Source organism: Phyllobates terribilis, unplaced genomic scaffold (genome assembly GCF_046119375.1).
Source record: "Phyllobates terribilis strain yellow unplaced genomic scaffold, ASM4611937v1 Scaffold_2__4_contigs__length_985480577, whole genome shotgun sequence".
Lineage (NCBI taxonomy): Eukaryota > Metazoa > Chordata > Amphibia > Anura > Dendrobatidae > Phyllobates > Phyllobates terribilis.
The window spans coordinates 914,561,841-914,589,426 of record NW_027362762.1 but is presented as its reverse complement, the minus strand read 5'-3'; the positions used below and the strand labels follow the sequence as shown (position 1 = coordinate 914,589,426).

The following is a 27,586-nucleotide window of genomic DNA, read 5'->3' as shown; positions in this document are numbered from 1 at the left end:
AATGGCATTTTTTCACATGACAGGTTCGCTCTAATTGTGGCCAGCACATGGACCTATAGACTTGTATTGGTATTTTTCACCCTTGCTGCTTGAAAAAAACATCTCCTTGAGTTTTGCACGGACACACGGTCTTCGAAAAAACAGGGAAATGTGAATAGCAATCATAGTGTTAGGAGGGATGTTGCAGACAACTTTAATATAATGGAACGCAACTGACCCCGGGGTCCACGATGCAGCCTGGTGGACTGCTGCTGAACACTTTCCAGGTGGAAAGGAAAGCAATCAACTTAAATGTAAAACCCTTCTGTGTTTCTGCACACTGGAACGGGTATAGCAATTCGCACTATCTACGTTAGCTGCACGAGAGATAGGCAGAGAAAAACTATCTGTAGTCCTGTTACAGCACAGGGACTACAGTGGCGGCGCTAGGATGCGTGTATGACTACGCCAACGGGTACACGTGCCTCCAGCCGGCGTGCTACCGGGCTGAAGGGTTCAACTCCACGTGGCTGACAGGCGTTAGCCGTGAACAGGACGCCTGCAGGCTGCTCGGGGTGATAGGTGACCCCTTTGGCTGAGCCTGACTGCTAGACGAAGCTACCTGCCTCTATGGAGCTAACCTGCCTCTATGGAGCTAACCTGCCTAAGCGACCTGTGCTAATTAGCCGAGCGATCTCTGGCATCGGCAGGTCACGGAGTGAACAACTAGAGAGCACGTGGAACAGAGTTGTCCACACAACAGCATCACTTGCTGAAATGATCTGGGCGTGTCGCCATGTTTGTGGGCGGGCCTTTTAAAGACTAAGCCCTGCCCACCGACGCGCCATTGGTGACGTTACCCGTGAACCAATCAGGCGGTGCCAGGTCACTAGGTCAGGTGGGTACCAGAACACCAATCATGATCCGCCCGGTCCCTGACATGCTCAGTGCGGCAAATCCTGGACTTAGATTCCACAAGCCTTGTCTCCCTCAGCAACCCAGGCTTAACATTGCTAGGCACAACCACCTGTGAGATAAACAGCGCTCGCGGACCAGCTATGCATTGAGGCTGACGATGATGCTGTGCAGCATCAGCCCTGGCTGGACTGAAATGGGAGACCACAGAAAGTCCTGGACCCATTTCAAATCTAGACCGACGCCTAACACATAGGTTATAATTGCTATGTGTTCATGAGAAAAACACAAATAGAACCACATACAGTACAGACCAAAAGTTTGGACACACCTTCTCATTTAAAGATTTTTCTGTATTTTCATGACTATGAAAATTGTACATTCACACTGAAGGTATCAAAACTATGAATTAACACATGTTGAATTATATACTTAACAAAAAAGTGTGAAACAACTGAAAATATGTCTTAAATTCTAGGTTGGAACCAAAGATCTCAAATTTTGACTCATCAGACCAAAGCACAGATATCCACTGGTCTAATGTCCATTCTTTGTGTTCTTTAGCCCAAACTTGTCTCTTCTGCTTGTTGCCTGTCCTTAGCAGTGGTTTCCTAGCAGATATTTTACCATAAAGGTCTGCTGCACAAAGTCTCCTCTTAACAGTTGTTGTAGAGATGTGTCTGCTGCTAGAACTCTGTGTGGCATTGACCTGGTCTCTAATCTGAGCTGCTGTTAACCAGCGATTTCTGAGGCTGGTGACTCAGATAATCTTATCCTCAGAAGCAGAGGTGACTCTTGGTCTTCCTTTCCTGGGGCGGTCCTCATGTGAGCCAGTTTCTTTGTAGCGCTTGATGGTTTTTGCAACTGCACTTGTGGACACTTTCAAAAGTTTTCCCAATTTTTTGCACTGACTGACCTTCATTTCTTAAAGTAATGATGGCCATTCGTTTTTCTTTACTTAGCTGTTTTTTTCTTGCCATCATACAAATTCTAACAGTCTATTCAGTAGGACTATCAGCTGTGTTTCCACCAGACTTCTGCACAACACAACTGATGGTCCCAACCCCATTTATAAGGCAAGAAATCCCACTTATTAAACCTGACAGGGCACACCTGTGAAGTGAAAACCATGTCCGGTGACTACCTCTTGAAGCTCATCAAGAGAATGCCAAGAGTGTGTAAAGCAGTCATCAAAGCAAAAGGTGGCTACTTTGAAGAACCTAGAATATAAGACATATTTTCAGTTGTTTCACACTTTTTTGTTAAGTATATAATGTGTTAATTGATAGTTTTGATGCCTTCAGTGTGAATGTACAATTTTCAAAGTCATGAAAATACAGAAAAATCTTTAAATGAGAAGGTGTGTCCAAACTTTTGGTCTGTACTCTATGTGCAACAAGGAAGTGCGAAAAAGGGCTTAGACAGTGTTTTTGGGCACAAATTAAGCCAGAATCGTGTCTCATACAGCTAAGTCAGCCCATTTGTGTGAAATGACACTATTATATCAAATATCAGCTTTTTTTAAAAAAAAAAAAAACTAAATATGTTTTTTTTATATCCTGATTCTATAAAGTTTACTTTAGGATTTTATTTAAATACTACAGAATGCTTAATTTATAGAATGTTTTACATTTTTGTGGATAAGTACAAATTAATTGACACAGGGAGGAATATTAACAAACTGAAACCTGTGAAACCAAAACTAATTAAAACAATGATAGACAACGAAGATGAGAAAATTTAATTAACAAACTGTTAAGTGAAAGCTAACATGAATAGCATGAATAGTCTGATATATTACCGCAGTTGCGCTTAATTTTTGTCTAGTTTTTAGTGTTTAAGGGTATGTTCATCCTTTCTGTTTTTGCAGAATTATTTCTTTAACTAAAACCAGACTGATGAACACGTTTTGTCGCAATTTAACATGTTTAAACACATTATCAATCTGATGCAAGACATATACGACAATTATTTGTTACAAATCTCTGGTGCAATTTATCTTGGAAAATTTACCGCAACCGTATTACATGTATATATATTAGATATGAGCGGGCTGATCTGCACAGGATAGAATTAAAAACAAATTTCCTTCTTGAGAAAGGTTCATTTGAACCGAAACGTCCCCACGCCACATCTGCTACATAAAGTCCACTTGCTTTGGTAACTATTGGAGTGCAGCCTAGTTTTTCTATCTTTATACGAGGGTCAGTCAATAAGTAATGCCTCCTATTTTTTTTCCCCTTAAATAAGGTAGTTATGTTAAATATTCAAATTTGGCACAATTCCTCAAACCTTCTTCTTCAATCCACAGCAATTGCAACTTCCTGCACAAACAGGTGGCAGGACTGTATCCGTTTGCACAATGGCTGACATTGATGTTCGTATTAGACAACGTTCTGTGATTGAATTCTTGCATGCAGAGGGTGAAACGCCCATTCGAATTCATGAGAGACTGAAAAATGTGTACCGTGATGCTACAGTGGATGTCAGTACTGTTAGACGATGGGTTCGTTGCTGTAACACAGCTGAAGGGCCATTACCGTTGACTGACAAAATGCGGAGTGGCAGGCCAGTAACCGCAGTGACTCCATGCTACATTCAGCGAATCGATGACATCATTTGTGGTGACCGCCGGGTGACTGCAGATGAATTGTGTGGCATTATCTGCCTCAGTAAAGGCATGAAAATTATAGGACAACTGGGATACCGAAAACTTTGTGCACGGTGGGTCCCAAGAATGCTTTTTACCATGCTGGAATACATGCCCTTGTTAAATGGTGGACCAAGACTGTGGAAATGGATGGAGATTATATTGAAATGTGACAAATTAATCGTTAATGTTGTGGTTTTCAACGTATGTAATTGCATTTGAATTTTTTGCCAATTAAAAGGAGAAAAAAAATAGGAGGCATTACTTATTGACTGACACTCGTACATTTTTACAAAGGCTGGATGTTTTATATGGGAGGCCCTGCACCCACGTTGTATTTTTTAAGTGTGATGTTCCAATTTCTATTTTTTGCTGGAAATGGTAGTTAGACCAATTGGTATAGGCACTAGAGAAACCAAAAAATGGAAATCCAATATGTGATAAATGCGGCGCCCAAGCTGATGCGAGTTTTGGTAAATACCTTTGTCAGGTATTTAGTGAAACACATATCTGGGTGGGCACCACACTTATCAGTGACAAAGGTATTTCCCAAAACTTGCGTCAGTGGTATCCTATACAGGTATATAGCCATATGTTTTTCTTTGAGCCTATATGCCTAATAGCCTCCCCTTGAACATGTCACTATCTACACTGCTCAAAAAAATAAAGGGAAAACTTAAAGAACACAATGTAACTCCAAGTCAAAAACACTTCTGTGAAATCTAACTGTCCAGTTATGAAGCAACACTGATTGTGAATCAATTTCTCCTGATGTTGTGCAAATGGAACAGACAACTGGTAGAAATGATAGGCAATTAGCAAGATACCCCCTATAGAGGAGTGGTTCTGCAGGTGGTGACCACAGACCATTTCTCTGTTCTCATCCTTTTTGGCTGTTGTTTTGGTCACTTTTTCATTTTGCCATTGCTCTCACCTCTAGAGGTACAGTAGCATGAGGCGCTGTCTACAGTACAACCCACAGAAATTGCTCAGAAAGTGCAGTTCATCCAGGATGGCACATCAGTGCGAGCTGTGGCAAGAATGGTAGCTGTGTCTGTCAGCACAGTGTCCAGAGCATGGAGCAAATACCAGGAGATGTGGAGGGAGCCATAGGAGGGCAACAACCCAGCAGCAGGACCGTTACTTCCTCCTTTGTGCAAGGAGGAACAGGAAGAGCACTGCCTGAGCCCTGGAAAATGACCTCCAGCAGGCCACAAATGTGCATGGGTCTGCACAAACGGTTAGAAACCGACTCCATGAGGGTGGTATGAGGGCCCGACGTCCACAGACGGGGGTTGTGCTCACAGCCCAACACCGTGCAGGACGCTTGTCATTTGACACAGAACACCAGGATTGGCAAAGTCGCCACTGACGCCCTGTGCTCTTCACAGATGAAAGCAGGTTCACACTGAGCACATGTGACAGATGTGACAGAGTCTGGAGATGCTGTGGAGAGCGATCTGCTGCCTGCAACATCCTTCAGCATGACCGGTTTGGCAGTGGGTCAGTAATGGTGTGGGGTGGCATTTCTTTGGAGGGCCGCACAGCCCTCTATGTGCTCGCCAGAGGTAGCCTGACTGCCATTAGGTACCGAGATGAGATCATCAGATCCCTTGTGAGACCATATGCTGGTGCGGTTGGCCCTGGGTTCCTACTTATGCAGGATAATGCCAGACCTCATGTGGCTGGAGTGTGTCAGCAGTTCCTGCAAGATGAAGGCATTGAAGCTATGGACTGGCCCACCCGTTCCCCAGACCTGAATCCGATTGAGCACATCTGGGACATCATGTCTCGCTCTATCCACCACGTTGCACCACTGACTGTCCAGGAGTTGGCGGATGCTTTTGTCCAGGTCTGGGAGGAGATCCCACAGGAGACCATCCGCAACCTCATAAGGAGCATGGCCAGGTGTTGTAGGGAGGTCATACAGGCATGTGGATGCCACACACAATACTGAGCCTCATTTTGACTTGTTTTAAAGACATTACATCAAAGTTAGATCAGACTGTAGTGGGTTTTTCCACTTTAATTTTGGGGGAGACTCCGAATCCAGGCCTCCATTGGTTAATAAATTTGATTTCTATTGATGATTTTTGTGTGATTTTGTTGTCAGCACATTCAACTTTGTACAGAACAAAGTATTCAATGAGAATATTTCATTCATTCAGATCTAGGATGTTTTATTTCAGTGTTCCCTTTATTTTTTTGAGCAGTGCATAATTTGATCTTGTAATTGTTTTTATTCATTATTTGTGCGTCTGTTTCCTACATTGCCACTGCACACCTACTTGTGTTCTCAATAAAGTTTTTTGTATTATCTTTATATGACTGCACTATTTATTGACCATATATCCTTTTTTGGCTTCTCTAGAAGAATCAGAGAGTGAGCGAACATTAATTTGTGCTGCTGCGTAGGGCTCTCCATTATGCCCTGCACCTATGAGATCTCGTGAATTATCATATCTTGTACAGTGGTTGTCAGTACCTGGGAAATAACAGATGTGCAGTTCCCAGTTGAGCAAAGTTGGTATGGCAGAGTAATTTTCCATCTCCAGAATCACTGGGTAAGTCTCTCTCCTGTAGTGTGTAAGTTCTTATGGTCAGCAGGGTCCTTTCTTCTGTAGAGTGTAAGCTCTTATGGTCAGCAGGGTTCTCTCTCTCTCCTGTGGAGTGTAAGCTCTTATGGTCAGTAGGGTCCTCTCTCTTTCTTGTGAATTGTAAGCTCTTATGGGCAGCAGGGTCCTCTATCTCTACTGTAGAGTGTAAGCTCTTGTGGTCAGTGGGGTCCTCTCTCTTTCCTGTAGAATCCAAGCTCTTATGGTCAGTGCGGTCCTCTCTCACTCCTGTAGAGTTTAAGCTCTTATGGTCAGCAGGGTTCTCTCTCCTGTAGAGCGCAACCTCTTATGGTCAGCGGGGTTCTCTCTCTCTCCTGTAGAGTGCAAGCTCTCATGGTAAGTGGGGTCCTCTCTCTCGCCTGTAAAATGTAAGCTCTTCTGGTCAGCAGAGTCCTATCTCTCTCCTGTAGAGTGTAAGCTCTTATGATCAGCAGGGTTCTCTTTCTTCTCTCTTCACATGTATTTTCTGAGCAATTACAAGATTTCTAATATTGAGATTCATGCAAATTTATTCACTGCAAAACCAATTTGGGGGGAAATGTGATCAAGTTGGTGAATTGGCAAATTCAAATTTGAAAAGATCCACTCATCTCTAATATATATGTGTATATATAAAATTGAGCACAGGATTTTAGCTGTAGGCTGATTTTACATCTAATGTATAGCAGAAAAAATTAAAATCAATTTTGAAGATTGCTTCATAAACCTATCATTAGTAGGCAAGGCCAGAAGAGGCACTAAAGGGGTAAACTATTTTGGATATATTATATTTGTTGGGCGGTTCCCCGATTATAAGCTGAGTGTGTGCTGCTACTGGGATCCCCATCTTTAAACTATAGTCTATTATGAAAGCCAACAATATGTGTTCAGTTCTCTTGCAATGCCACCATAGAAGAGATAATTAAAGGGGCTTTCCACCTTATCCTTATTGTAAAATATGTGTTTTGGCCATGATTTTGTGTCACTTACCAATAAATAAGGATCTGTTGCACAGTTTTCCTCTTCTCAAAAAGATAGTTGAAGGACAAGCATGCTACCAGTTCTGACCTTCAGCCTCGACCAATTAAATATCAGCTTTCCCATTTGTCTTGTTTTTCTATTGGATGAGGATGATGGGCAGGTCAGGTCACATGCTCCTCCATCAGTAGTCAGAAAAGAGCTGTGTGGTAGGGAGCACTAAAATGTACAGGAAAAGAACCTATAATAGTAAGATAAAATGATCAACCCCTTTAAACTCATAGTTCCCAAAGGACCTTTGGTGTTCTCCATGGTAGACACAGGTCCACCTAAATATTTTGTTGCAGCCATTTTAAACTGTAGCCAGTAGATGATGGTCCTACATGAGGGATTCCTCTATAAATTAGTATTCCATATAGATTCCTGAGAATAGATTCTCCAAATCAGACACCCCAAACCAAACACCCCTCAAAATAAACCATTTTGTGCATCCACTTTATATCATATTTTAAACCATTTTCCTAACAGTCTGTATACGAGTGACGAAACATGAAATCACTTCTGAAATATAAAGAACAAATTAAAAAATATTCTACAACTGATGAAATAAAAGCTAAAACCTCAGGTGAAAAACATAACTTAAAACGTTACCAAAATACTAACTGTCATCAATGTCTGTTACATCTCCACCGTTACTCAACCATCGGACCATTGGAGCAGGCGAGCTGCTGACATGGCAGACCACTTCTGCATCTTCCCCTTTCCGGAATTCCTGGGGTGATCTGACCTCTTCAAATGTCAGTTTCTCTAACGTAAAGAGAAATTTAATATTATTTCACTTGCCAATAAGGTACATTAAAAAAATACAATTTAATTAAAATTTCATATATTGATATCTGATAAAAATTGAAAGAAACTTGGAGGTGGAGGCTGCCTGGTGGTGGAGTAAGGAGTCTAACTATAGGTGTGCAGAGGTAGAAGTCACACCCTGGCTCCTCTACCCCAGAATCAGACACCTATAAATGACATGGTAGATGAAGGCTCTGATTAAGCATTTTTCTGTATTGATTTATTTTATTTTAGAATCTATCATCCTTTCTTTGTCTTGTTTTTTGGGAGGGGTTTTCCACTTTGGCACTTTGTTCCGTTTGCAGAAAATAGAGGAATCAAAAAAGTGGCATAAAAGAGAACAAAAAATGCAAACTACAAACTAATTGTACTTTTCAAAGTAAGTACTATGATGATTAATTTTTCCACAGGAGCAGTAGGAGGAATATTTGTTGAATACACTGCTCTAGCTAAATGGCAGACATCATAGATATTAATATTAAAGGGGTTGTCCTTTCTAAAACTACAAGTCTGCAGTTATTTGACTACAGACTTTTGAATCCTCACATCGAGCACATAACTCGCTGTCAGGATTCTCTGGTGCCAGAACTGGCAGCGAGCGATCATGTGACTGCAAGTATACAATTTGCATAATTCCGGCCACATTCCAACTAGACTGTATCCGGCCTTGCTCAATACACTTCCATTGATTGAGGCCGGATACAGTCTAGTCAGCATGTATGGAAATCAAATATTTGCGGTCATGCTCCCTCCTCCCAAAGTAATAACACTGGAGAATCCTCGCAGCATATGGACCACCTGATCTGAAGATTTACAAATCTACAGTCCCATAGAGGGACTGGAGACTTGTAGTTTAAGACCTCACAACCACTGAAATATACTATACTTGTTTGCTTTCTATAGAGTCTAGTGAAGCCATTTTTGTGTTAAATTACCCCAAATCTGTCACCATAAACTTACAGGGTTATTCCCATATAATCAAGTTATCACTTATCCAAAGCTGATCACTGGAGGTGTCAAAATTAGGACCTTCTAATGATTCTGGGAACAGCACTCTGAAATAGCCCATTAGAAAGGAGCAGTTGTGATGCATGCATGCCACAACTCCATACATTGGGTCCAATTCATCAAAGCTTTCACGTCAGAATTCTGATGTAAAAGCTCTGAAGAGTCCCAAAATGTATGCGCAACCCAGAAATGGCCACAGCTGGGGCAAGACAGGGGCGCGGTGAACATGAATTTGATGAGCGGTGACGTTCACTATTCCACAAATCTTACTATCTTACTCCAACAGGGGCTAGAGTAGGATTTGAGTTGAGGCACGCACAGAGGTGCACACCACTCATCCAGTGTTCCTGAATCAGGAACGTCTGACTCCAGCATGGCTTCTTATCAAGAATGTCATGAACAAAAGCCAGTCTTGATGAATCAGGTCCATTAACTATGGAACTGCTGAAACATTGTACTCAACTATCTTCAATAGTCCCAGGCACAATAAATAGAACATGTGTAGCCAATATTCCGGTCTAACAGGCCATTTTGTAAACCTATTATCTAGATCAATGGGGATCCCCAGAGGTCAAATAAAGCTAAAAACAACATATAGCTACACTTGATCATTTATACAGTACCATTTGTATATAACTGTGTTGTTCCTTCAGATATATGTCTTTGGAATAAGCTTGGTAAGAAATAGTTTCAATAGTTTTGTTAAAGGCAGTCAACCATCCTAAGCCTTCTATATGGGCACGCAGGTCATAGAACGTTCTATAAAATTATACATTGATATTTGTGATCCGATATCTTATTCCAAAGAAATACATATTTTTCTTAATATGTAAATTAACTGTTAAGATCTCCCAGAGAGTTTGTTTAAAATGAAAGGGGGCATTTCCAGAGTGAGACATGTAATGACTGACAGTCAGCTATCCTTATCTACATGTCTCACACTGATAACTCCTCCTTTCATTTAAAATAACTCTGGAGGCAGATTCTCAGGCAGATCTATGTCCGGCCCATAGATCTTAACATTCCATTTACATATTAAGAACAACTATGATTTGTTAGGAATAATATATTGGATCGCAGATATCAAGGTATCATTTTATTCAGCTTTCTATTACCTCAATTCTCATATAGTCGGCTGGGAGGGTTGATCCTATTGACAGATTCCATTTAAAGTTCCAAAGGGAATACTTAATTTTTAATAATGGTCATCACATGGTGTCATCTTACCCGAACACAGCAACCTCTGATGGATTACTACAGCAAATAGCACAAACTTACAAAAAAAAATTTAATTTTCAGCTACAGCACAGTAATCACATATGACAATGACATTGTTTTAAAAATACTCACGGTAAATTTCCAGAACAACTGTAGACTCTTGAGTATGCCCCTTTGAATCAGTAGCTTGGCAACGATATATACCAGCATCATCTATGTTGGCATTGTATATAGTGAGCCATGATCTCGTGCCCTCTCGTTGTGCCACAACTCTCTGATTTGATGTTATCTTCTCTCCTTGCGGATTATACCAGTCAATTGTTTCAGCTTCTCCTAAAACTATTAAAAATATATAATTTCATACATTTTTAATTCACTTATTTTATTATCCTATAACAATTTTTTTTTTTACATGGTTCAATGTTCCAACAAACATTACATAAATCAATAGTAGAGGCAGATATAACGAACTTTGTAGTACTGTATATCTATAATTTTACTCCCCCTTCATCCTGAACTCATAATTCTCCCTGTAAAATCAGCCCAAAAACAAAAATGACAGCCACCTCACTACATGTACAGATTTCAGGAAAAAATAATGCAGTCTATAGAGAGAAGATGGGAGAGGAACAGGGAAAGAGGTAGAGAAACAGATCATGCACCTGTTTTCATTTATTTTATTTCACCTCAAAGCTGAATTCACAGCTACACTGCTCAGTTATGTTGAAAATATGCATTATCTTAACCCTCAGTCACATACAATAGGCCTGACAGGCACATCTCTTTTACTTTCATTTCTCCTTCCTCACCAGATTGTGAGGAAATCCCCTCCCTCCAGGTAGTCTCCTGTCTCTAGCAGCTATGTGAAACCTCATACCACAGTTGGATTGCAGAGCTTCAGGAGGACAGATATAACTGCGCTAATCTCTCAGGCTCATTGTATGTGAACACGTCACACTCAATAAGGTTGGTATTTTATGTTTTTATTCATCACAATTGTTTATTTAGCTTGTTTTATGAATGTATAGCACAAAGTGTGAGGATATTTCATAGAAATAAGGCAGATTAAAAAAGAAAGTGTGCTGCTCAGGCATATACAGTAGTTCCCTAACACATATTCCTTCTCTTGCTTCACATTATCTGCTGAAATGGAGAGAAAAATGTACAATTTATCAAAAAACCTTGATGTTGAGGAAGTAACAAACATGCTGTTAGATGATGCAGACCCCACATTGAATGAGGATTTAGGAGAGGAAAGTGAGATTGATTCTCATGATGAGGTGGAAGTATGTGAAGTGGATTCTGAAACAGAGCAAGATGGTGACAGTGATGAGGATGAAGATGTAGAATCTTATTATATGGGAAAAGATAAAAAAAAACAATGGAACAAGAAGCCACTCCAGAAAAAACGTAGGGAACCTCAAAACATTATTACTCACCTTCCTGCAGTTATAGGAACTGCAAGTAATGCAAAAACTGCAGTTGAATGCTGGAATAGTTTATTCACAGATGACATTCTGGACTCTATTGTCACATATACCAACCAATATATAGACATTATAAAGGACAAGTTCATCTGCAACAGAACCATCAAGGCCACAGATGAAATAGAACTGCGTGCTTTTTTTGGATTATTATACCTTGCAGGAGCTTATAGGGCAAATAGACAAAGTTTGGAGGAACTTTGGAGTAAGGATGGGGATGGAGTTGAAAAATTTGGCCTTGTTATGTCCATAAACAGATTCAAGCTTCTAATTCGTTGCCTTCGGTTTGACGACAGAACTACCCGAACCGAACGTAAAACACATGACCGACTTGCTCCAATTCGTGATATATTCCAAAAATTTGTTGAAAACTGTAAAAAAAGCTATTGCCCTGGGGAGAATCTCACTATTGACGAAATGCTCCCTGGTTTTCGTGGTAAATGTGCCTTTCGTCAATATATTCCATCAAAGCCTAACAAATATGGAATAAAAATGTATGCCCTTGTTGATGCCAGTAAGACCTACACTTACAATCTGGAAGTTTATGCAGGAAAACAACCAGAAGGTCGTTACTGTGTCAGCAAGAAACCCAGTGATGTTGTAAAAAGACTGGCTGAGCCCTTATTTGGATCGGGTCGCAATATAACAGCTGACAATTGGTTTTCAAATTGTGATCTGATTGATTATCTGAAAATGCAGAAGCTTTCATATGTCGGAACTGTAAGAAAAAATAAAAAAGAATTGCCTACACAGTTTGTAAGTGTGAAAGGGAGACAACAGTACAGCAGTATGTTTGCATTCCATAATTGAAAGGTTTTGGTTTCCTATGTACCACAAGCAAAAAAAATTGTACTTCTATCAACACTTCATGATGATGATGCCATCGATCCTGGGACTGAGGCACAAAAAAACCCGGAGATAATTACATTTTATAATGCAACCAAAGGGGGTGTTGATACAGCGGATCAGATGTGCTCAACTTTCAACGTCAGCAGAAACACCAAACGCTGGCCAATGGTCATATTTTTTGCTATGTTGAATTTGGGTGGTATAAATTCACAAGTCATTTACCTTGAAAACAAGCTTGAACCACTCCGTAGATGATTCTATCTGAAAAAACTGGCCCATGAACTAGTGCTTGGAGAGCTACGCAGGAGAAGTATGAAAACAATCGGTATCCCCTCTCGCCTTCAAGTTCAGCTCAAAAGATTCCGCCCAGAAGATGATTGTGAAAATTCACCACCTGCACCACCTCCCAAAAGAAGGAGATGCACCACCTGCACCATGGAAAGCGGAATCAGAAGGCTTTCTAATTATGAATGTCACAAATGTCATAATGCAATCTGCCTGACACATGCAAAAATGATGTGTAATTCTTGCTCTTTGCTCTGCAAGTGTAATTTTTCTGGGGAAACTTCAGGATCTAATTCTGATTAAATATGTGTTTAATAGTACTTAAGGTACCTTAAAATTAAGTTTGTTTCCATAAATTTTCTTTGTAGAGTTTTTTGACAGAGTCGAACTGGGGACTATTTGGCGAGAGTTTTGAAATGTTTGAATTTCAGAGTTATTAGTTTTATGTTAAGTAAATGGTTTTTTTTTGCACCTGATTATGTGTAGTCTCTTTTATTACATCCCTATGAAGGTCACTGATCACTTTTAGAGCACTTAAATTGCAAACATTAGATATTATAGGTATTTTTCAAGCCTGCGCCTGACAGTCACATTGTATGTGAACTCGTTAGAACCGATATTGTATGTGACGGAGGGTTAAAACCTATTTTCTACTAAATAGGTAACAACTGTTAGATCAGTGTGGGTTCCTTAGCTAGAACTCCAATTAATTGCTAAAGCATGGAAATTGTATCTTCTATTCTCCCCAAATAATTCCATTATTCGATTAATGCCCCCAAATGCAGGATAAAAATAAATACTCCCTCAGAAGTTAATATAAAATCGGAAATATTTGACTATGACTATTGACTTTCGATGACGTTAATGATGTCCTGGTTTTTATCTCCGTATCATCCTCCTATAACCTTGACTACTAGAAGTTATGTATTTCTCTTTGTGTCCAAGAATCATTATTGGATTTATATTATGTTTTAGTCCTTGCCAACTCTATACGTCCTGTAATATACTTGTAGCTAAGTATCAATTATAATGATGTAAAAAGTGAAGAATAATATGAGATTAAGTGACATACTGTACCTGTACATGTGAAATACTTGGACTGTCCCACGCTAATCTCAACTTTGCTCAGTGATATGGACACTTGTAGTAAAGCTGTAAAACAAAAATAAAGATATTGTGGAATTATTTATCAACGATTTACTCTTTAAAAAAATAGCAAAAGCATTTTCGATGTACAGATGTAGCACAACATAGATTGTCATAAACTCATTGTAATATCATAGAGTAGCCTTCTAAATAAAAATAAAGTCTAATGAGGGGTCACTCACTGTAATAGTAGGGTGCTCTGAAGAAAAAGTGATCCAATATATATAGAAAACTTCGGCATTCCAATTGGGATGCAAGAAAATGGTTTATTTATTTATACAAAAAGCCCCTCAATGGCAAAAACAAATTCTTTCTATATAGTATCTCACTGACCTATCTAGCACCCGGTGTACATCCATATTGAACCTAAGCTACTATTCAGTGAGTCTTATACCAATTATGATTCCTTCTTATTCTGGAGTATGTATTTAAATGTATATGCCAAAAAGGTGTGTTACGATTAATTCATCGTTTTCAGATGAGCTAGTTGAATTTCTGTTTGTTGCCATGATTATTTCTACTATTTTGCTAAATACCTAATGTTGTCCAATCTTGTCCCTAGACAGTTCTTCATTTATGTCTAATTCTTGATAGTATATTTGAATTTGATGCTCCTATTGTTTTTCTTTTTGTTTAGAGAAACCTTGATAAAGACCGATATAGGTCGAAACGTCGGTTTATGATCAAAAAGTTATTACAAAATAATTTGTTTTTGCCATTGAGGGGCTTTTTGTATACATAAATAAACCATTTTCTTGCATCCCAATTGGAGTGCTGAAGTTTTCTATGTATAATAGAGTAGCCTTCTACTTGAAGTTCTTTGCTGAGGGCCAAAGCCTAGGGTTTGTCATATATCAGTGATTTTTTTCATAGTATATTAGTCTGAGTTTCATCTGTGTTTCTTATCAGAGTGTCATCAAAGTTTGGTCCGAGTGTCAGTTTTTACCCTCAGAGTTTGGTCAGAGTTTCATCAGCTTTTGCTGAATGAGAACAAAAAACTAATGAAGGTTTCTCAAGCTTTTATCAACAGTCCATGAACACAGATGGCATCCAGGTGCTATAAGATTTTTCATATATCCTTCCCACTCCTGTAGAATGTAAGACCGCAAGGGCAGGGTCCTCTTCCCTCTGTACCAGTCTATCATTGTTAGTTTTGTTTACTGTAAGTGATATCTGTATTTGGTATGTAACCCCTTCCTATTTACAGCACCATGGAATCAATGGCGCTATATAAATAAATAATAATAACAATAATCCATAGACTTGCTTTGGTAAGTTTGATCCGACACTCGGATCAATATCGGACAAGTCTCTGTGCTTTTGTGCGGATCACTCGGTTAGAGGAAAAAATCATACATGAGAAGTACCCCATATACTATCATAGGTATGAGTAGTATCTATGATAAACAAAGATAGAACTTGTACGAGAAAAACTGACGTCTAAAGGGGCCCTCAGAATAAACCAGTCAATGTATTATATGGATGACAATATTTTTGAAAGACCTTTTTAGAACTTTGCAGAGTACAGATAGACCCCAAAATAAGTGATAACTTGTTGATCAGTGTGGGTCCCAGCACCAATCCAGAGAACAGGACATTGAAATGCCTTGTAGGAATGGAGTGGTGGTTGTGCATGTGCATCACATTCACATTTATTGTCTTTGGGACTGCTGGAGATAACTACTTACAGAACTTGGGATTCTCTACTTTCTCCAACAGTTCCAAGTGTGTCCATTACTTTTTTCTCAGTGGTTGGAACACCGTTGAGTGGTGATCAACCATGAACATCATCTCCCCCTGCTTAAAGCTCTCTCTCTGAAAATCCAAGCATTTTCAGAGCTCTATTCTGGTGGGGTATTTCAAAGCAATGCTCTTGGAATCGGTGAAGGGCTCAGTGGTCATATCTCTACCAATCACTTTGGATAAGCTGTAACTTGCAATCCTATGAATAACTCTTTAGGCACAATACTAGGCTAGTTTTTAAAGGGGATATTTTTTACTAGACTTTTTAATTTAACCTGATTACTTCCTCCAATTGCTGCTTCTCCACTGATTCTGGAACAGTTTTTCCTTTTCTCCTTTGCCATTATGTTCCAAAGATATGATCAATTCATAATAACTTTTCCCTTTGACTAACTGGTAGAATTCCTCAGAACTTATCTATGGGTGTGGCTGTTTTTGATTGGTCAGCATCAGAGCAGAAAAAGCCAGCGCCCATAGAAAAGTTCTGTGATTCCCGCCCACTTAGCTGAAGGATAAATTTGCACCATTATTCCCAAGGGGTATAACTTTAGAATGGAGGGACACAGAAGAAAAAGAAAAACTGTTCCAGAATTAGTGGAGTGGCAACAATTGGAAGAAGTTACCGGTTTAAATTAAACCATCCAGAGAAAAGTCCTCTTTAAATGGTTAAAATTAACATGGTTTAAGCAACACATGCAGTCAGCTCCTATTACCAAGGGTTTCTTAGTCCAGGGAAATCTTGTGTCTCAGAACTACAATCCCCACTGAGAGCCTGAGGTTATCATAGCATACCGAGAGCTGTAAGATACTGAGACTACTGTACTGCACAAACTTTTCATTGTGTATATGAAAAAGTGCTTTAATATAACTTCATGAGCTGAGCAGAAAATCTCCGTGCTGCACCAATGAGTTCCACTAATGGAAAACATACTCTCTGTGGAAAGGACTCCGTCACACTACTGGCCCATGTCATAGTCTGTTTATTCAATGAGGAAAATATTATCTGTGACAACTGCTGTGTAAATAGCGCTCAGAGAAGTGAGTCCGCTTTAAATAAGTCACTCATTTGCATATTGCTGCTAAAGAACAGCTTAAAGTGCTCCACAATCCTTCTAATTAAAAAAAAGAAAAAAAAAAGAAAATATTCAACTTAATTGCTTATTAATGCTGGTAATTTAATACACACGCTTAATGAGTAAAAATTTCCTTATAGATTCAGAACAACATATTTTATAAAAATAGGATTTTTTTTTCTGAAAATTTCACACCTTAAATTAACTGAAGAACAAAATGTACCTATCGCTACTTTGTTTTTTAATTAAGTACAAATTCTGACTCCCTGAATCACTGCTAGTGGGATATTATTGAAGGCACATTTTTAAAGCTGCCATTAAATTCTACAATCCATCCGTCTTTTGTAAGCTCTTTAAAGGAGTTATCCAAGTTAATTACAAAGATGCCCAAAAGAGCCAATACTGCTAAAGAACAAGAATATAAATACGCTCACCTATTTCATCCTGTTCCCCTGATTCTCCCCTTGGATTACATTGGCTGCACACATCACAGCCACATGACTGCTCCAGCCAATCAATCACCTCAGTCATCTCATGCAGTATACCATTAAGAACAATGATGGGCTGCCTATGGCTGGCTGTAGTCTGAGATGGCTGCTGTCAATGTAAATTAACAAGGCATGATTTAAATGTTTGTTTTTATTGCATATATACAGTACAGACCAAAAGTTTGGACACACCTTCTCATTTAAAGATTTTTCTGTATTTTATGACTATGAAAATTGTACATTCACACTGAAGGCATCAAAACTATGAATTAACACATGTGGAATTATATACTTAACAAAAAAGTGTGAATCAACTGAAAATATGTCTTATATTCTAGGTTCTTCAAAGTAGCCACCTTTCGCTTTGATGACTGCTTTGCACACTCTTGGCATTCTCTTGATGAGCTTCAAGAGGTAGTCACCGGAAATGGTCTTCCAACAATCTTGAAGGAGTTCCCAGAGATGCTTTGCACTTGTTGGCCCTTTTGCCTTCACTCTGCGGTCCAGCTCACCCCAAACCATCTCGATTAGTTTGAGGTCTGGTGACTGTGGATGCTAGGTCATCTGGCATAGCACCCCATCACTCTCCTTCTTTGTCAAATAGCCCTTACACAGCCTGGAGGTGTGTTTGGGGTCACTGTCCTGTTGAAAAATAAATGATGGTCCAACTAAACGCAAACCGGATGAAATAGCATGCTGCTGCAAGATGCTGTGGTAGCCATGCTGGTTCAGTATGCCTTCAATTTTGAATAAATCCCCAACAGTGTCACCAGCAAAGCACCCCCACACCATCACACCTCCTCCTCCATGCTTCACGGTGGGAACCAGGCATGTAGAGTCCATCCGTTCACCTTTTCTGCGTTGCACAAAGACACGGTGGTTGGAGCCAAAGATCTCAAATTTGGACTCATCAGACCAAAGCAAAGATTTCCACTGGTCTAATGTCCATTCCTTGTGTTCTTTTGCCCAAACAAGTTTCTTCTGCTTGTTGCCTATAATTAGCAGTCGTTTCCTAGCAGCTATTTTACCATGAAGGCCTGCTGCACAAAGTCTCCTCTTAACAGTTGTTGAAGAGATGTGTCTGCTGCTAGAACTCTGTGTGGCATTGACCTGGTCTCTAATCTGAGCTGCTGTTAACCTGCGATTTCTGAGGCTGGTGACTCGGATAAACTTATCCTCAGAAGCAGAGGTGACTATTGGTCTTCCTTTCCTGGGGCAGTCCTCATGTGAGCCAGTTTCTTTGTAGCGCTTGATGGTTTTTGCAACTGCACTTGGGGACACTTTCAAAGTTTTCCCAATTTTTCGGACTGACCGACCTTCATTTCTTAAAGTAATGATGGCCACTCATTTTTCTTTACTTAGCTGCTTTTTTCTTGCCATAATACAAATTCTAACAGTCTATTTAGTAGGACTATCAGCTGTGTATCCACCTGACTTCTGCACAACACAACTGATGGTCCCAACCCCATTTATAAGGCAAGAAATCCCACTTATTAAACCTGACAGGGCACACCTGTGAAGTGAAAACAATTTCCGGTGACTACCTCTTGAAGTTCATCCAGAGAATGTCAAGAGTGTGCAAAGCAGTCATCAAAGCAAAAGGTGGCTACTTTGAAGAACCTAGAATATAAGACATATTTTCAGTTGATTCACACTTTTTTGTTAAGTATATAATTCCACATGTGTTAATTCATAGTTTTGATGCCTTCAGTGTGAATGTACAATTTTCATAGTCATGAAAATACAGAAAAATCTTTAAATGAGAAGGTGTGTCCAAACTTTTGGTCTGTACTGTATATATGTCTATATATACACATATACAGTGGTGGCCAAAAGTATTGACACTCCTGCAATTCTGTCAGATAATACTCAGTTTCTTCCTGAAAATGATTGCAATCACAAATTCTTTGGTCTTATTATCTTCATTTAATTTGCTTGCAAGGAAAAAACACAAAAGAGAATGAAGCAAAAATCAAATCATTGATCATTTCACACCAAACTCCAAAAATGGGCCAGACAAAAGTATTGGCACCCTCATCCTAATTCTTGGTTGCACAACCTTTAACCAAAATAACTGCGAACAACCGCTTCCGGTAACCATCAATGAGTTTCTTACAATGCTCCGCTGGAATTGTAGACCATTCTTCTTTGGCAAACTGCTCCAGGTCCCTGATATTTGAAGGGTGCCTTCTCCAAACTGCCATTTTGAGATCTCTCCACAGGTGTTCTATGGGATTCAGGTCTGGACTCATTGCTGGCCACCTTAGAAGTCTCCAGTGCTTTCTCTCTAACCATTCATTCTATAGTGCTTCTGGAAGTGTGTTTTGGGTCATTGTCCTGCTGGAAGACCCATGACCTCTGAGGGAGACCCAGCTTTCTCACACTGGGCACTACATTATGCTGCAAAATTTGTTGGTAGTCTTCAGACTTCATAATGCCATGCACACGGTCAAGCAGTCCAGTGCCAGAGGCAGCAAAGCAACCCCAAAAAATCAGGGAACCTCCGCCATGTTTGACTGTAGGGACCGTGTTCTTTTCTTTGAATGCCTCTATTTTTTTCCTGTACACTCTATGTTGATGCTTTTTCATAAAAAGCTCTAATTTTGTCTCATCTGACCAGAGAACATTCTTCCAAAACGTTTTAGGCTTTCTCAGGTAAGTTTTGGCAAACTCCAGCCTGGCTTTTTTATGTCTCGGGGTAAGAAGTGGGGTCTTCATGGGTATCCTACCATACAGTCCCCTTTCATTCAGACGCCGACAGATAGTACGGGTTGACACTGTTGTACCCTAGGACTGCCGGGCAGCTTGAACTTGTTTGGATGTTAGTCAAGGTTCTTTATCCACCATCCGCACAATCTTGCGTTGAAATCTCTCGTCAGTATTTCTTTTCCGTCCACATCTAGGGAGGTGAGCCACAGTGCCATGGGCTTTAAACTTCTTGATGACATTGCGCACGGAAGACACAGGAATATTCAGGTCTTTGGAGATGGACTTGTAGCATTGAGATTGCTCATGCTTCCTCACAATTTGGTTTCTCAAGTCCTCAGACAGTTCTTTGGTCTTCTTTCATTTCTCCATGCTCAATGTGGTACACACAAGGACACAGGACAGAGGTTGAGTCAACTTTAATCCATGTTAACTGGCTGCAAGTGTGATTTAGTTATTTCCAACATCTGTTAGGTGCCACAGGTAAGCTACAGGTGCTGTTAGTTACACGAATTAGAGAAGCATCACATGATTTTTCAAACAGTGCCAATAATTTTGTCCACCCCCTTTTTAGGTTTGGTGTGGAATTATATCCAATTTGGCTTTAGGACAATTCTTTTTGTGTTTTTTCATTGAAGACAAATTAAATGAAGATAATAATACCAAAGAATTTGTGATTGCAATCATTTTCAGGAAGAAACTGAGTATTATGTGACCGAATTGCAGGGGTGCCAATACTTTTGGCCACCACTGTATATATATATATATATATATATATATATATATATATATATATATATATATATATATATACAGCTCTGGCAAAATTTAAGAGACCACTACACAGTTTTCTAACAATCCCCATCTCTACATGTCTGAAAGCCATTCCATTCCAGTGTCAGTTAAATTCCAACCAAAGCCCACCTCATTCTACTTAATGTGCTTCTGATTAGGTGATCACCTGAACCAAATCTTATGTAAAGAGGGAAAGTATAAAAAAACACTGCTGTGGTTTTCACAATCCTCTTGCAATAGGACAAGCTGGATGGCAAATCCAGTGCTAGGAGTAGCCCAAAAGTAATTTGAATGAAAAAATAACTTTTAACCATGCCAAAGGAGTTGAAAAGAAAAGTATTGAGTGAGGAAAAGAAAGGCTCAATTCTGGCTTTACTAGCAGAGGGATACAGTGAGCGTCATGTTGCCTCCATCCTTAAAATTTCGAAGATGGCAGTCCATTACATCAGGGTTAAGCAGCAGACATTGGGGTCAACAAAGTTACAGACCGGCAGAGGGCGAAAGCGACCCTCCACTGACAGGGATGACCGTTATCTTATTCGAATATCACTCATCAACCGCAGGATGACATCAAGTGACCTACAAAAGGAATGGCAAATGGCAGCTGGGGTGAAGTGCACGGCAAGAACAGTCCTTAACAGGCTCCTAGAGGCCTCAAGCCATGAAAAGCTAGAAAAAAGCCTTTCATCAATGAGAAGCAAAGGAGAACCATGCTGAAGTTTGCCAAAGACAATAAGGATTGGAAAATAGAGGACTGGAGTAAGGTAATCTTCTTTGATGAGTCTAATTTTCATCTTTGACCAACATCTGGTCTTCTAATGGTTAGACGGAGACCTGGAGAGGCATACAAGCCACAGTGTCTTGCTCCCACTGTGAAATTTGGTGGAGGATCGGTAATGATCTGGGGATACTTCAGCAAGGCTGGAATTGGGCAGGTTAATCTTTGCGAAGGACGTATGAATCAAGTAGCATATAAGGTTATCCTTGAAAAAAACTTGCTTTCTTCTGCTCAGGTCAATCAATGTGTGGATGAAGGGGCACCACATCAAGACCCTGTCATGGCCAGCCCAATCTCCAGACCTGAACCCCATTGAAAACCTCTGGAATGTAATCAAGAGGAAGATGGATAGTCACAAGCCATCAAACAAAGAAGAACTGCTTAAATTTTTATGCCAGGAGTGGCATAAGGTCACCCAAAAGCGGTGTGAAAGGCTGGTGGAAAGCATGCCAAGATGCATGAAAGCTGTGATTAAAAATCATGGTTATTCCACCAAATATTGATTTCTGAACCCTTCCTGAGTTAAAACTTGATTATTGTTGTTTCTAAATGAATAAGAACTTGTTTTCTTTGCATTATTTGAGGACTGAAAGCACTGTTTCTCTGTTTCTTTTTTATTATTATGATGATTTCTCATTTGCTGCAAATAAATACAAAATTTTTAGCTTTGAATTTCGGAGACATGTTGTCAGTAGTTTATAGACTAAAACAACAATGTACATTTTACTCAAAAATATACCTACAGTTAGGTCCATATATATTTGGACAGAGACAACATTTTTCTAATTTTAGTTCTAGACATTACCACAATGAATTTTAAACAAAACAATTCAGATACAGTTGAAGTTCATTCTTTCAGCTTTCATTTGAGGGTATCCACATTAAAATTGAATGAAGGGTTTAGGAGTTTCAGCTCCTTAACATGTGCCACCCTGTTTTTAAAGGGACCAAAAGTAATTGGACAGATTAAATAATTGTAAATAAAATGTTCATTTCTAGTACTTGGTTGAAAGCCCTTTGTTGGCAATGACTGCCTGAAGTCTTGAACTCATGGACATCACCAGACGATGTGTTTCCTCCTCTTTGATGCTCTGCCAGGCCTTCACTGCGGTGGTTTTCAGTTGCTGTTTGTTTGTGGGCCTTTTTGTCTGAAGTTTAGTCTTTAACAAGTGAAATGCATGCTCAATTGGGTTGAGATCAGGTGACTGACTTGGCCATTCAAGAATATTCCACTTCTTTGCTTTAATAAACTCCTGGGTTGCTTTGGCTTTATGTTTTGGGTCATCGTCCATCTGTATTATGAAACGACGACCAATCAGTTTGGATGCATTTGGCTGGATCTGAGCACACAGTAAGGCTCTGAATACATCAGAATTCATTCGGCTGCTTCTGTCCTGTGTCACATCATCAATAAACACTAGTGACCCAGTGCCACTGGCAGCCATGCATGCCCAAGCCATCACACTGCCTCCGCCATGTTTTACAGATGATGTGGTATGCTTTGGATCATGATCTGTACCACGCCTTCACCATACTTTTCTCTTTCCATCATTGTGGTAGAGGTTGATCTTGGTTTCATCTGTCCAAAGAATGTTCTTCCAGAACTGTGCTGGCTTTTTTAGATTTTTTTTTAGCAAAGTCCAGTCTAGCTTTTTTATTCTTGATGCTTATGAGTGGCTTGCGCAGCGCAGTGAACCCTCTGTATTTACTTTCATGCAGTCTTCTCTTTATGGTAGATTTGGATATTGATACGTATACCTCCTGGAGAGTGTTGTTCACTTGGTTGGCTGTTGTGAAGGGGTTTCTCTTCACCATGGGGATTATTCTGCGATCACCCACCATTGTTGTCTTCCGTAGGCCCCTAGGTCTTTTTGCATTGATGAGTTCACCAGTGCTTTTTTTCTTTTTCAGGATGTAACAAACAGTAGATTTTGCCACTCCTAATATTGTAGCAATTTTTCAGATGGTTTTTTTCTGTTTTGCAGGTTAAAGATGGCTTGTTTCAAACGCATGGAGAGCTCCTTTGTCCGTATGTTTACTTCACAGAAAAACCTTCCAAATGCAAGCACCACACCTCAAATCAACTCCAGGCCTTTTATCTGCTTAATTGAGAATGACATAACGAAAGGATTGCCCACACATGTCCATGAAATAGCCTTGGAGTCAATTGTCCAATTACTTTTGGTCCCTTTAAAAACAGGGTGGCACATGTTAAGGAGCTGAAACTCCTAAACCCTTCATCCAATTTTAATGTGGATACCCTCAAATGAAAGCTGAAAGTCAGACCTTCAACTGCATCTGAATTGTTTTGTTTCAAATTCATTGTGGTAATGTCTAGAACCAAAATTAGAAAAATGTTGTCGCTGTCCAAATATATATGGACCTAACTGTATAAAGAGAAAAATGAGAGAAAATGAAAATTTTGCAGTGGTTTCTTAATTTTTACCAGAGCTGTATATACATACAGTATATTATATATATATATATATATATATACAGTACTGACCAAAAGTTTGGACACACCATCTCATTTAAAGATTTTTCTGTATTTTATGACTATGAAAATTGTACATTCACACTGAAGGCATCAAAACTATGAATTAACACATGTGGAATTATATACTTAACAAAAAAGTGTGAAACAACTGAAAATATGTCTTATATTCTAGGTTCTTCAAAGTAGCCACCTTTTGCTTTGATGACTGCTTTTCACACTCTTGGCATTCTCTTGATGAGCTTCAAGAGGTAGTCACCGGAAATGGTCTTCCAACAATCTTGAAGGAGTTCCCAGAGATGCTTAGCACTTGTTGGCCCTTTTGCCTTCACTCTGCGGTCCAGCTCACCCCAAACCATCTCGATTGGGTTCAGGTCTGGTGACTGTGGAGGCCAGGTCATCTGGCGTAGCACCTCATCACTCTCCTTCTTGGTCAAATAGCCCTTATACAGCCTAAAGGAGTGCTTGGGGTCATTGTCCTGTTGAAAAATAAATGATGGTCCAACTAAACGCAAACTGGATGGAATAGCATGCCGCTGCAAGATGCTGTGGTAGCCATGCTGGTTCAGTGTGCCTTCAATTTTGAATAAATCCCCAACAGTGTCACCAAAAACGCACCCCGACACCATCACACCTCCTCCTCCATGCTTCATAGTGGGAACCAGGCATGTAGAGCCCATCCATTCACCTTTTCTGCGTCTCACAAAGACACGGTGGTTGGAACCAAAGATCTCAAATTTAGACTCATCAGACCAAAGCACAGATTTCCACTAGTCTAATGTCCATTCCTTGTGTTCTTTAGCCCAAACAAGTCTCTTCTGCTTGTTGCCTGTCCTTAGCAGTTGTTTCCTAGCAGCTATTTTACCATGAAGGCCTGCTGCACAAAGTCTCCTCTTAACAGTTGTTGTAGAGATGTGTCTGCTGCTAGAACTCTGTGTGGCATTTACCTAGTCTCTAATCGGAGCTGCTGTTAACCTGTGATTTCTGAGGCTGGTGACTCGGATAAACTTATCCTCAGAAGCAGAGGTGACTCTTGGTCTTCCTTTTCTGGGGCGGTCCTCGTGAGCCAGTTTCTTTGTAGCGCTTGATGGTTTTTGCAACTGCGCTTGGGAACACTTTCAAAGTTTTCCCAATTTTTCGCACTGACTGACCATCATTTCTTAAAGTAATGATGGCCACTCGCCTTTCTTTACTTAGCTGTTTTTTCTTACCATATTACAAATGCTAACAGTCTATTCAGTAGGACTATCAGCTGTGTATCCATCAGACTTCTGCACAACACAACTGATGGTCCTAACCCCATTTATAAGGCAAGAAATCCCACTTATTAAACCTGACAGGGCACACCTGTGAAGTGAAAACCATTTCCGGTGACTACCTCTTGAAGCTCATCAAGAGAATGCCAAGAGTGTGCAAAGCAGTCATCAAAGCAAAAGGTGGCCACTTTGAAGAATCTAGAACATAAGACATGTTTTCAGTTATTTCACACTTTTTTGTTAATTATATAATTCCTCATGTGTTAATTCATAGTTTTGATGCCTTCAGTGTGAATGTACAATTTTCATAGTCATGAAAATACAGAAAAATTTTTAAATGAGAAGGTGTGTCCAAACTTTTGGTCTGTACTGTATATATATATATATATATATATACTGTATGTATATATAAATATATATAATCTTAAAAATTAGCTTGCCTAGAGAACTTGAACCTGCAATCATTTGATCTTCTATGAAGCCCCATCCACAGCCTGAGTTTCATTGGAGTACAAACATTGAGGATATGGGGCCTTCAGCAGGATTTACGCTTAGATGACATTCTGAGGGGATCAGTGAGGGCACCAGAATGGATGCAATATCAGCGCTGACCCGCTCACATGTCACTGTTAGAGAATAACAAGAGCATCTAAGTAGTTAAACATCAATTATCATGGCTTGCTTAGATTGCTGCCCTCAGAGACAGATGCCAGTTGTATAACACAGCCGTCACCTGCTATGTTTGATATGCATTCCTTTTCTGACATTGCTCCATGCACCGACACCTGATGTAGGATATACATGTAAATTCTTTGTTAGAAAAGAGTTAGGCTCCTGTCATGCATCTGGGTTCAAACCCTTGACGCTGTGCTTTGTGGTCGGCTTCTCTATACGCTGAGCCACAGCAGTTGCAACTTTTCTCCAGGTGTTTATTGCCTGTTATCATTGCTTTAGTCATTTTAGGGTAACAGTTATTTTCATTTATCTGACCTATCACCTTTCAGGAGCGGCTATATATTCTTTCTCCCTGCAGGTATTTCCCGCTGGTGATAAGTTTCTTTTGGATGCTCTGCCATTCTGCTACAGCATAAAGCCAGTCAGTGAAATTCCAGATAGGATTTATCTCCTTGCTGTTTCTGTTCTTTACTTTGCACCTACATTCTGTTTCTTTTTAGGAAGTAGGCAGCATATAAATATAACAGTACGTACTTTATACTTTATTTTGATTTCGTGGTTAACTTTACTCACTCTGACATCTTTACTTTTTTCAGCACACTGTCCCTTTTGTAGGTAATTTACTCTCTGCATTGCTCTCCATTTTTTAAAGAGCAACGTGAAGCGCTTTACGTCCTTTCAGGTAGTCTAGGACCAAGCTGCCATCTTCTAGTCTGTAGTTAGGGCTATTTCTGCTCATGCTGGAACCTTTAAGGACTGCTGGTCAGGATCTCTAGTCTGTACAGGAACCGGCAGGGTCAGTTGCAGTATTTAGTTTCTTACCTTTTCCCGAGTGAGTTGTTATACAATTATAACAGCTCCCTCTATTGGTAGCTACAAACAGCAACATTTTTATTTTTCCCTAAATGAAAATGTATCACTTGTCTACAGGTTGTAGGGAAGTCTGAATTCTGACCCTCAAGTAACCACAAGGTCGAGAGTCTTGGAGTCCTCCATATAAATAGAGTGCAGATGGCAAGTATGTATGCCATAAGAAAGTATGAGTTTAATAAAGCCCTATAGACCAGTGTGAATTAAAAACAAATAAAATAAATTAAAAATACACGAGTCACAAAAGCCTGATTTAACCAGTAGTAATTTTCTGGTGATAGCTTCCCAAGTTGAGTGGTTCCTTAGAAAGATGACACCTCTTTCCGACACTTGATCAAAAATTGTTAGCCAACTGTGGGCTTGGATTTTATTATTTCTTGCGCTGCAGACTTGGGTGCTCAAGGATCTGTGAACGATAATGGCACAGCACCCACAAGGAAACTTAGCCTTAAAGGAATGGTGGTATTCTTAATATTGCTTGAAGATTGGGCAGGCTGCTGCAATAATGTCACCAACAGCAGCACAGTAGGATAGGTGAAAGTCAGATGCTCTTTGGCACAACCGGGTATCTCCAAGGTCCATGGATTGCTCAGAATGTCATCACACCAGTATTGTGTAGACATATAAAAGTTACTTGGACAGCTACAATGTTTTACATTCTTCTGAGGGGAGTATTAATGTCAAATGAGTCCTCTGAGTTATGCTTTGGTCCCATAATTGTCAGTAAATGACATTCTTCAAACTCTGAATCTG

At 39.8% G+C, this 27,586-nt stretch overlaps 1 protein-coding gene across 2 annotated transcripts in view; it reads right to left on the bottom strand.

The window, feature by feature from the left end:
- NCAM2 (neural cell adhesion molecule 2) overlaps positions 1-27,586 on the bottom strand; it is a 578,411-nt gene that overhangs the window by 297,816 nt on the left and 253,009 nt on the right. For both annotated transcript variants that reach the window (XM_073668266.1, XM_073668267.1), the window contains exons 2-4: positions 13,887-13,961; positions 10,324-10,530; positions 7,780-7,923 (exon numbers count right to left, since the gene is read on the bottom strand). In XM_073668266.1, the coding sequence (XP_073524367.1) occupies positions 7,780-7,923; positions 10,324-10,530; positions 13,887-13,961 (426 nt within the window). The remainder of the gene's footprint in view (positions 1-7,779; positions 7,924-10,323; positions 10,531-13,886; positions 13,962-27,586) is intronic.